We start from the raw sequence: 11,579 nt of genomic DNA, 5'->3' as shown, positions 1-11,579 counted from the left end.
GACGGGTAAGGTTAGTCTCTCACAGCACGAGTGAGAGAAAAGATTAAGTCAGCCTTTGTTTACTTTGAAGTGTGCAGGGTAAATATATGTGTAAATGTTTTGTTTAGGTCCCATCTGACAAACTGAAGAGAGTTTCACATGAGAGATAAAAGAGAAGATTGAGAGTAAATGTCAATAATGAGGAGAAGTCTAAAGTTAACTTGAAGAAATGGGTCTACTACCAGAAATACTGTCAGATGTTAAACCTCTCAATAATAGTTCATGACAATAAAAATAGAAACCCTGTCAATCAGGAACCGAGCTAAATCTTAAAACCTGCATGAGTTATAAACCGATTATTTCATTGTGTTTTAACTTGTTTGAAAGCAGAATGATCCAAAATTACCAACATGTCACAAAACATCCCCTCAGTCAGAGAAAAGATGAACATGTCTCAGTTTATTTATGTACAGAAATTCAGGTGAAAAGATGGAGTCAAGTACAGAGGCTTCAGATAAAGACTCACAGCTCTGGAGTTCTTCCTTTAAAACAGTGACAGAAAATCTTTGCAGATCAAAAGCTCGTCTAAAAGTGACTAAAGGAAAACAAAAACATGCTCCAAAGATTGAGACTGATATATATGTACACCTCTACAATCCTGACAGTTAGTCTGTGCATATTTCATAAAGCAGAGTCCACTGAACAATGCTGATTACTTTCACCACTTTCGATTTCTCTAGTCAATTATTTTCTAAATAAATAATCAGTTCCAGCGAACAGTCGTCCAAGCTCCAGTCAAAGGTGAATCAGAGAGAAAACACACACACATCTCACCTCCATCACAAAAGTGTTTCAGAGTTTCACTTCATGAACAGTGGTTTTTTTAATCACTCACAACATGTCGATGGGAAAAGAAGCTGCTGGATCCTGAAAACCAAAACATCCTTTAAGGACACATCGCTTTTTAAAAACAAAGAAAAAAGATCACCTGACCTGAACCTCCTTTCACTAAACTTTAAAATCACACAAAGAAGTAAACTAACCAAAAACAGAGCCGATCAAACTCTCAGCTGCCGTAGATCTCAAAGGCCAGATTGTTTAGAAGACAAGAGTTTTATTTTTAGTGACACTGTGGTGTTAAAGAAGTGATGGCTCATGGGGAAAAAAAATCAACCCACGATGCTTCACCTCCACGAAAGACAGCAACCCTGACAGCGTTAAATACGCCCGGTGTCGCCTGATGTTCGGTGACTTCAGTGAAAAGAGCAAAAGAAATCAAAAGAACGAAGATGTTATTTGGGCACAGGTGAGCAGACACAACAAGTCCTCACGATTTATTAGCAGATTGGTCACAAGAAGAGAAAACGCAACACGTCGTGTACAGAGAAATGAATGAAGAAAGACAGCACACATGGGGACAGAAATATTTATGTTTTAACTATCGTGTAACTATGTCACATTTCTGTACAAGTGGCCAACCCTTTAAAACAAGTACATGAGTACACAAGGATGCAGTAAAGAAGTTCATGAGTGTGCAGATGTTGGTCGGCTCCTCTGTATTGCATGCTTTCTGTTTTCTATGAACCAAGGTGCTTCTGCGTGCGGACTGATTTTCAACGCCTGCGTCAAAACGATGAGGAACCTCACAAGGCCACACTTGTGGTGCTGGATCTTGCACTCACACATGTGCATGCAAACATGACACACTCATACAGGTATACAGACACACACACACACACTCAACTCAACACACACACACACACACACACACACGCACTTACACTCAAACGTGGTTTCCCTCGACCTTCTAGCACTCAAGAAAAAAACCTCAACAAAAACTAAAACACCAGTTCGCCCACACCAGTCCTTCCCAGAAAGAGGGAATAAATTAGCTCCATAAAATGCTTCTTTATAAAAGAAAAATCCATATTTTTATAACTGTACACCTTAACTATACAGCATAAAGTCAGGGAGCACGGAAAGAAGGGAAATTATCTCCAGAAAAAAGACAGATTCTGGCTCTAGCACCCTTATCCCTCCAAACGCATGCACCACTCTTCTTTCAGCAGGAGGTGGAGCATCCCCTGCCCCGCTGAACAAAGGCCATCTCTTTAGAGAACACTAGGACTTCACTAGACCACTCTACTTTCCATCCATTCACCCATCATCAGCTTGTCTTGTGTGTCCAGGACAGGACTGGATGAATGAAACGAGTGCAGGGAAAGCCCCATCTCTCTCTCTCTCCTCCTCCTCAGGTTGAACCTGGAGTCGGACCAGGTCTGCCCAGCGCCGCTCTCGTCTGATCCGTCCTGCGGCTCAGGCTCTGCTGCAGTTTAGTCCACTCAAAGCAAAAAATGCTTTGGGCCCCTTGCATGAACCCTTATCACTCACACGGCCTCTCAGCCAGAGTCTGATTCACTTGTGTCTGAGGATGAGGAGGAGGAAGAGGATGAAGAGGAGTCTGAGGAGGAGCTACTGGCGCTGAGGCGTGACGGCTGAGTGTTCTGCTCTGTTGCGGGTTTCTCTGCTGGAGAAAACAAACATACAGTCAAGATAACGTGGTGCATGGTCAGCGGCTGTTTCAGGTAATAAAGCAACTTTATATATGCAGTCCCATGTTTCCTTAGATTAGATTCTTCTAGATCATAACTTGAGCATAGCTGTGAAACATTATTGTATATGTGCATAAAGACATAGAACTTGAGACTGACACCACTCTGTACCACACACACAATCCTCTGTTTAACACTTCATCAACATAAAACAGAACACCTGAAGAGGTCTGTGCGGGGGGGGGGGCTTACGTTTGTTCTTAGCAGGCTTCTTCCCAGAGTTGAGCTGTCCACTCACGTCCATCAGCCTTCTCTCCAGCTCCAGTTGTTTCTCCAGAGCCAGCTCTTCTCGGGACTTGCCAGCGATGTTGTTTTTATTCGCTGCGTGGAAACAAAAACAAACAATGTCAGTGATCTGATTGTGGTCGACGTTACTGAATATTTCAGCTGCATCACTGACGTTCAGGATCGAGTCTTAAATATCAGAACAACATGTATTAACACTTAAGAGCAACAGCATGCAAAAATCCCAGACCCTAGCTTTAAAAACATCAGCACAACCTTTAATGTTTGATTAAAACGTGACATGATGAATCTGTTTTGTGCATGAAGAATAATATCTTCTTTAAATGTAATTGTTTCCTTGTTGCGCTTCCTTACCATAGGGCTTCCGAGGTTTCTTCCTCAGACACGTCATGACGTATCTCTCCAGCTCCCTCAGTGTTGACGGCTTCAGTGTCTCAAAGTCTATCTCGATCTCCTCTGGGTTGGTGTCTCGGAGCGAGGGCTCGCGGGACTGGATGATGTAAACTACGCGGCCCAGCTTCTCGCCGGGCAGCTTGTTGATGTCCAGGCTGAGCTGACGCTTCTCATCGTACGACATCGGTGACGTCTCCTCCTCCTCGTCGGAGTCGAAATGACTAACGATGGGATCCATGGCCGGCTGAGGCATGCTGAACGTCATGCTGGTCTTTTTGGATCTGATGGGAACGATAAGAGAGAGAAAGAGTGTGATTGGATGACCAAAGGACGGGTCTGTTTAAAGAGATCATACAATATGTGTGATAGTAGAACAGGACACAACACAGCATCTGTGTGTAAGAGGGGTCAGTACGTACTTGCTCTTGTTGTTTTTCTTGCTCGGGGCTTTCTTTATTGGCACAACAGGACAGGCCGGTGCTCGGGGGGTCTTGGCTTTAGGGGTTTTGGAAACCTTGGGGACCTTTGCCGGTTTAACAGGAGGCAGCTCTTCTTCGACCCTCCGGTGCTTTTCTTTTTCCACCTTCTTCTTCTTCTTCTTGTCCTTCTTCTCTTTCTTCTTCTTGGGTTTGACTATGGGGCCCTGGGAGAGTGCAGTGAGCTGCTCGTGTACGGCTTTAAGCTGAGGGCAGAAGAAATAAAGAGTCAGGGAAACGTCTTACATATGAATGCAGCTGAGACTCGTACTCGATCATCCAGTTTCCTGCTCTGATGTTTATGTTTATTCACTGGATTACAAACCTGTTCCTGCAGCTCTGCCAGCCGGTTCGCTCTCTCCTCCTCAGAGTCAGAGCTCGGGCTGCTATCACTCTCCTCGCTTTCACTGCTGAGCTCACTCTCTGATGACGACGAAGAGGACGAGGAGGAGGATGAGGAGCTAGGCGGAGCTGGAGGCTCGTCAGGCATCTTAGCAAAGCAGAACTCGAACACATCCTAAAAAGGATTTCAAAAAAGCCGGTTTGAAATCAAAGCCAACTCAGTGACAGCGAAGAAGAGCGTACATTTATTAATGTTTGCTCTAACCAATGGAATAAGAACATTACCTGCAGTTTTCTGGCCATGGACACCACATCATGGTCAGGAGGGTTGTACTTGTAGCAGTTGGAGAACATCAGTCTGACATCAGCTGAGAACTGCTGGGAGTCACGATACTCTCTGCTGTCCATCTTCCGCTAAAGATAAGGGAGAAGAGGATTTCATTAAAGTGCTGTAAGAAGAAATACAAAGCAACAACACTGCTGTCTCTATTCTCTGGTGTCACCTGTGTAGACAAGTACCTTGATGGTGCTGAGGTCCATTGGCTGCTTGATGATGTCGTGGTAGTCATGTAGACCGAGTGTGGAGGCATCAACAGGCTTGTAGAACGGCCAGGCATACGCTGCATGCTTTTTTGACAGCAGCTCCTTTAGGACCCCGTTGCAGTAGCGCAGCTGAGGGTTCAGCTTGCTGCGGCGCACCGGCGGTGCAACCATGGAGTCTGGCAAATCCTTCTTAGGAGGCTTAATGGGTCGTCCACTAACTCCTCTCCTGGCCCCGGCTGATGCTTTGCTTCCCATCATAACTGGTCCACAGCCCATCCCCATTCCCATGCCCATCCCCATTCCCATCCCCATGCCCATCCCCATGCCCTGATTGAGACTGAGGCCCTGGTTCATTCCCAGGCTTGAGCTGTGGTCCATCCCCAGAGAGGTGAGGGTGAGCGGGGAGTCATGTCCACCACCCATCCCCAGGCTAACGCCCATGGTGCTCATGATCGGCATGGCCAAGGTAGTCGGGGTTGTTGTGTCAGCTTTCCTCTTCACACCTCTTTTCTGAGGAAGACGACAAAGATGGAACAAGTTTGAAAACGATACGCAGAGTGTGGTGTTTGCTGACTTCATTCAAAACACCTTTAAATCCTCACTAGGCATGTGTGAAGTGTTTAACAATACCGTAGTGGTGGGCTGTGTGTGGGGCTGAGCCGTTATGGTAGGGATGCTCTGATCAATTTGAAGGGAGGGGGGCAGGCTCTTGGTCAAAAGTGTCTGCGGAGGGGTGGAGAGGATTGAGTCTGGGGTTTCTGGAGTGGGAGGTGAGTAAGCTGACTGAGAGACAGCTGGGACCTGATGAGCTGTCGTCACTCCTCCGGAGACTGCAAGAGAGGGTGAGGAAAATATTCTGTATTAAGATTTGTGGTAAATTCTTGCATGTGTGTGTTTGCATTTTCAAACATTATATACATGCTGTAAATGTAGCATTTGGGATAAGTGCAGATATTATTTGTCTATCTGTGTCAGCTGTCCTGCAGCCACATGCATTACCTCTGCCTTTTCTCCCAGGTTTGCCAGGTTTCATCCGCGGAAGAGGAGGAGGAAGCTCTTCCTCATCCTGAGGCATCTGGGCCACTTTCTGCAGGAATGCCTTCTCCAGTGACTGGGCCATGAGTACGATGTCATCAGTAGGCTGCAGAGGATGGAGTTTGAACAGAATTATTTACAGTATTTAACCAATAATGTTGAAAACTAACTTTTGGGGACTCTTAATACTAAACCTCAGAGGTTCCAGCGTGTTTAAAAAATAGAATTTAACCCAAATGCATGATGTGATGAGTACTTAGCATTTCATGTTCTGGTACCCATCACTGACATCTGATGTTACTGAGGGGAGTTCAGTTGTATTTGATTTTATGAAACTTGTTTTGTGGCCCTAGGGTTCATGTTTGTCTGGACATGCAGCAACTGGCTTAAATTGGGAAGAATGTCACAAGAACACATTTTTTTCCAAAAACACTTACCTTGTTGTAAATGTAACAATTTGTGAACATGGTGTTGAAGTCCTGCATGCACTCGCTGGCACTGCGGTAGTAATTGTTTTCCAGTCTCTTCTTTATCGTGCCCATATCCATAGGAATTTTGATGATCTTATGATAGTCCTAGAAAGAGAAAAACAAACTTTCAGGACCGGAAAAACTTCTGACTACATAGTGGAGGTAGGGAGGGGTCTACTCTGGACAGAGGGGGAGGAAATATCCAATTTCTAGACCCACTCACAGGCAAGTTGAGCTTGGATGCATCCACGGGTTCATGGAAGGGCCAGGCAAAGTGGTGCCTCCACAAAGACTTAAGCAGGACTTTCTGCAGGAACTGAAGTTGGTTGGTCATCCTTCCCTGACGGCTCGGGTCTTTCACCGGGGGCTGAGGGGGTCCCAGATGGGCCATCTGATTGAGGGGCGGCATCCCGGGGCTCTCAAAGCCCTCGTAGAGCAGTGAGGGTTTTCGGATGCGCTTTCCAGCTGCGCCGGAACTCTGCTCCATTGACGTGACCCCCATTAAGCCAACATCAAGCCCGACATGGGTGCTGAAAAGAGTAGTTAAAAGACAAATTAACTACCGGGCTTCAGTTGTTGGCGTGATCCCAGAGCAAGCATGTGATAATGGAATATTATCATAGCCTAAGATTCAACAAAATAAGAAGATGATTGATTCAAACCAGTCAAACCTTCCAGCTGTACTACTGTAAATAATTTACCGTCTTGTATCACTACTTATTTATATTCCTGTGGCATCATTCATGATGATCTACTGTGCCCCCAAACTCATTATTAAAAACAATATTTATTATAGATAATATTAAATGTTATCAATCAATTACATGCCTCCTGACATCCCTGATAATCTCTCACAAGCACCAAGGTAAACCCCATGTCCCTCAGTGACACATTATGAGTGTTAAACAGTAAGCCTCCACCAGGTTTCTTAAGTTATGAGAACATTGCCCCACCATCCTAAGATGACAGGAATAACTTCCTCCTTGCTAACAGAACAGTTACTCAGCCCCCAGTTCCCTTAAAGGAACCCTCCCCTCTGAGGATTTCGAGTAACCTTCTCATGACACATCCCTCTAATGACTGGGCTTTTTGGGTGTTGTTCTCTCAGCACATGGAGGCTTTTGTATCTCTGCAACCGTAGCCACTCTGCCGCACTGATAAACCTGCCGTGTTGCCCTCATCTCCCCGGTCATATTGTAAACGCAGCCCTTTGGCCCCGTGGGCACCACGACTTGGAGGATTAATGTGCCGTTTCCAAAGGGTAAGCAACACAGTGTGCTATACGGAGTGACTGATTTATTGGCTGGCACTAACTACACTGTGCACCGTTATTGTTTACATTTCCACCGACCTTAATCAACAGCAGGGTGTTACAGTATGATAGCGTTAAAAACATCACATGGGAACTGATGCCAAGCATAAGTCACACCTCTGTAAGTGGGGATATCCCTCATTTTTAAATGCAGTACAACTACTTCATACTTGAATGGTGCTATGATAAATAAATTGTCTTCTAAATAAAATGAACATCCACCCCAGTTAGATTTCTGGGTCTTACAGGTGTCCTCTTCCTCCATTGAACTCACCATGGCCCCCTCTGACCTCCTCAAATATCCAAACAATTTTGGTTGCTGCTGGAGAATCCAATGTTTTGCATTTGGATTATGCAATTATGCAAGTCTTACCGTAATACAATACTTCCAAAGATGTTGTCTTGTTCAAGTAACTCTGATGCTACTGGTGCACGCTATATTTTACTCGTATTTGCATCACAAAATCCCCTTTTGGGTGTCGTAAAAAAAGGTTTCGAAAAACAGTTATTAGCTTTTGGTATCATCAATCAACTCAGGGTTGGGTGGCTTTGACTAAGCCAAAATGACATTACTAATCAAATGTATCTTGAAAATGTAACTTTATTAAGAATTTATATAAAAAAATATGTTTTTTGAGATGCATAAACAAACTTATGTTTTTACAAATAAACTCTTTACTACAGGTTTTAGTAACAGGTTTGCATGGTCTTCTACACTCAATTTACACTAGTTCAATTTATCATTCTCTGCAGCTGCAACCTAAATCAAAAGTACAATTTTTTTTTTTGAATGATACAACTTTTGGAAACACAGTTGACAGTTAGTGTACTTTATTATTTAAATGAAAAAGTAATCATGTACATAATATAAACAACAGACAGGCTTGAGTTAATAAAGTTTAAAAAAATCAGACACATTTGAATTATAGTTATAAATAAAATAAAACTAGTTTATTATTGAAGTTATACTTAGTCCCAATAAACCAGGTTTAAATAAAATACACAACTTTCTTATGAGATAAGTTTGAACACACTGAGCATGTGTGACTTCTAGCTGTGAGTGACACAGAATGAAACACCCTGCACACATGGATACTGTGTGCGCTACTCTGCCCATACATCCGAGATCAAAACAAACACCTGAGCATTACACTGTAACAATGTAAACAAGGCGAAACGAGCAATAATGCTGCTGTGCCAAATGCCCCCCTGCTTCTTCAGTGTCGTCAATAGCTTCATATTAATTCAGATATTCTGTCACCAGAACTCACACTACCAGATCTTGTGTTAGATCAGTCTTCCTACCACAGTCCAAGATACACCGACCTCACTCAGAGTGATCCCACAATGTTAGGCACGGTTGCTGTAGTCTAAGAAGCTAATGCTAACACCGCCGAGCTCCGAAGATGGCGCCGGCTTAGTCCGAACAACAGTCGCAGCTTATTAACACAAAACACTTTATTTCCTTGGAGTGTAGAACCCTTCTAATGCTCGAAACAACCCGATCCGGATCTCATGCAGTACACTGAGTGTCCATGTCTCTCCTCCTCAACAAAACACAGGCTGCCAGTAACGTAACGATGATTCAGAAAATAAAGAATTAAATTTCACAATATCCCCCCTGATGGATAGCTGAGAGTCAATTATACCGGTAGATACCTGTCAAGGAGCGGGTTTACAGCCATATCCATAAGGATGGATCCGGATTCTGTTTTTATTTAGGGCTCAACCTGGATCCGTCTCTGTTCAAGGGTTTCCCGGCTCCCCGCCACGGCGAAATCCTTTCATCTGCTTCGTTGAAATGGCGACTGAGCGAGCGCACCCCGTCTTATATAGACAGACCATCCACCTTATTGGATAGACACGCGCTTACTGGCCACGCCTTCTCAGTTTCTATTGGCTGCTCATGGTGTCTGTCAAAGTCGTCACACCCCTACAGTACCGGAAGTGGACTTGCACTCTGTTGCATCAACGGTTTAGCAAAGGTACAATATCGGGGATGAAAATAAAAGGCACTACTGTTCTTAGGTGTTTTGTATCATACAGCTACCGTCGGAAACCGGTTCCACAATCTAAAATACGAAGGGAGTGAAGCCAACCGTCGTTTTTTGCAATACTTCATTACGTCAACGCGTGCAGCACGACTGCTCTGATTGGTCAATCAGGCTGTAACGCGGGCTTCCAGAGTGAATACCAAGAAGGTGATTGGTTCTTCCACCAGGTCACGCGCACCCCTCAAGAGCGCCCACGAGCTGTCTCTCTACTTACCAGAATATCCGCATTTCTGTCTTTCAAAGGAGCCACACAGCCGCCATCTTTGAGCACAATGACACCGAGTGTTATCTTTACAATTTCTCACAAAAAGTTAAAGATTTTCTGTGACACCAAATCGCACTAAACGCTACATAATTCGCGTCCAGACAGTGGGATTAAACCGCGTTAATCCGCCGCAGATATGAGCTCGTTTAAAAAAAGGGAACAAAAGCCAAACAAGGCCTCCTTGGCTCATGAACCACAAAGAAGTACTGAGCTAAATATATTTAAAACAAATCAAGTCTATTAAATAACGAGGAAAAACTGTAGACTAGTTAATTAAACGTAGAGAACGCAAATAGGAAGAGAAAACAAGCAGTTCTTATAACTACCAACACCTACTGAATGACACAGCAGTTTCACACTGACCTCGCCCCACTTTTAGTAAAAGTATTTCCTTTTTTTATCCTAAGCCAAATTATCAGAAAATGTGTCCATTACACAAATGATTTTTGGGGTAAAGAAAAAACAGAACAGTTATCCTAATTAAACTGAAAAATGAAATTCCTAAACTTTGATAATGCAACATTAAATTTAACCAAAACCGTTTAGAAAACAGGATTACAAATTAACGAAAGCGGCAACATCATAAATACTGTCTTTAAAAACGGATTATATATAAAGTTTGACAATCACAAGAACTGTTACCTAACCACATGCGCCCATCCCCCACACCAAGGTTACAAATACCCTACAATGTCACTGAAACAAAGTAACAATAAATGCATCCAATGTTAAATTTAACTTAACTTGTTACAATTTTAACACTAAACAAGTTTAAAAAGAAAAAAACTATAAATAAAAAAAAGGAGTTAAATAACCTCAAAAACAGAACTACTTGTTTGTAAAGTATGACATAAAAACCTTAAAATAAAAACAAACACAAATGTCGCCTGGTAAATCCCCAAATGATGCGAAAACCTTTCTTCAAATTATCTTCTCGTCCTCCACCTCGATACTTTAAACCAACACATTTCCCTCAAACATGTCCGCCTTCTCCCCCATTCCCTGGGCCGGGTGGGGGAGGGGAATCATGTGACAAGATAAGCTTTGGCGCAGCTGTTTATCAAAAGTTGAACACGTGGCATCGCGTTAAAAAAAAAAAAGGTAATAAAACGAATCCAATACACACTCCTCCGATAAAAGTCCACGCCGTCCCCAAGTCCTGTGCATTTTTACAAGATATGTTTCTCAATGTAGTGGATAAGGAGGCCAAAACTCACGAACAAAGAGCATACTTTGAGCTACATTTCCCTCGACCCCGATTGGCCAAGCTTGACCACGTGACAAAAAAACGAACGTAGGGTTATTTAACCTGCTATATCCAAATCTCCTCTATCTCAATCCATCTGTGATCGTAATTATCCATTAAAGCTCATGTGTTGTTTCTTGGTTTGTCTCAAAGGGTCTCAGAAATGTCTGTTTTCTCCAGATGACGGTGGCTGTCGATCGCGTCTGTCTGTTGCAGTACGAAGCATGGCGCATGCGTCCCATCCATGAAGACGCATTTGACTACGACGCACTGAGAATGTAAGTGGCTGATCCAAGAGCAGTTTCGAGATTCTCATATAATAGTTGCAGTTTTTAGTGTGACCAAGGGGGGATGAAGGCTGCAGAAGAGCTGACGACTACTTGTTTCCAGGCTTAAGCATTAGTAATGAGTAAACCACACCACTTGGTTTTAGTGCTTCCTGCAAGAAAAAGGATTTGAGAGTAGAATAAGCCACTATCTATCTATCTATCTATCTATCTATCTATCTATCTATCTATCTATTTTCTCATATTTGGGGTGGGTGGTGTAACCCAGAGTGATTTTTGAAGGATGATAATGAAAGACCTATACAAATAAAAAACTTTT

At 43.3% G+C, this 11,579-nt stretch overlaps 1 protein-coding gene across 2 annotated transcripts; it reads right to left on the bottom strand.

Annotated features, from left to right (window-relative positions):
* Nucleotides 1–418: 418 nt before the first annotated feature.
* brd2a (bromodomain containing 2a) lies at nucleotides 419–11,257 on the bottom strand. 2 transcript variants are annotated; one of them, XM_034705722.1, is made up of 12 exons: nucleotides 9,068–11,257; nucleotides 6,320–6,626; nucleotides 6,064–6,201; nucleotides 5,591–5,732; nucleotides 5,222–5,421; nucleotides 4,568–5,101; nucleotides 4,334–4,462; nucleotides 4,032–4,223; nucleotides 3,650–3,912; nucleotides 3,192–3,511; nucleotides 2,784–2,912; nucleotides 419–2,506 (listed from the first exon to the last, which is right to left on the bottom strand). In XM_034705722.1, exons 1-12 carry the CDS (start codon nucleotides 9,097–9,099, stop codon nucleotides 2,379–2,381), a joined length of 2,514 nt encoding a protein of 837 aa, XP_034561613.1. In that variant the 5' UTR covers nucleotides 9,100–11,257; the 3' UTR covers nucleotides 419–2,378. The 2 variants fall into 2 exon arrangements, with proteins under 2 accessions (XP_034561613.1, XP_034561612.1); XM_034705721.1 differs by having other exon boundaries at nucleotides 419–2,503; nucleotides 9,068–9,099.
* Between the last annotated feature and the right edge of the window lie 322 nt (nucleotides 11,258–11,579).

This window comes from Notolabrus celidotus, chromosome 16 (genome assembly GCF_009762535.1).
Source record: "Notolabrus celidotus isolate fNotCel1 chromosome 16, fNotCel1.pri, whole genome shotgun sequence".
NCBI lineage: Eukaryota > Metazoa > Chordata > Actinopteri > Labriformes > Labridae > Notolabrus > Notolabrus celidotus.
This window is presented reverse-complemented; position numbering and strand designations above follow the sequence as displayed.

Bases quoted from the DNA above. Each gene is read 5' to 3' on its own strand.
- brd2a (XM_034705722.1), bottom strand. From the start codon at position 9,099: ATGGATATGGCTGTAAACCCGCTCCTTGACAG. The intron at 5,422-5,590 runs GTAATGCATGTG...CCTCTCTTGCAG, and splicing joins ACCTGGGAGAAAAGGCAGAG to TCTCCGGAGGAGTGACGACA. The intron at 2,507-2,783 runs GTAAGCCCCCCC...TGTTTTCTCCAG, and splicing joins GAAGCCTGCTAAGAACAAAC to CAGAGAAACCCGCAACAGAG.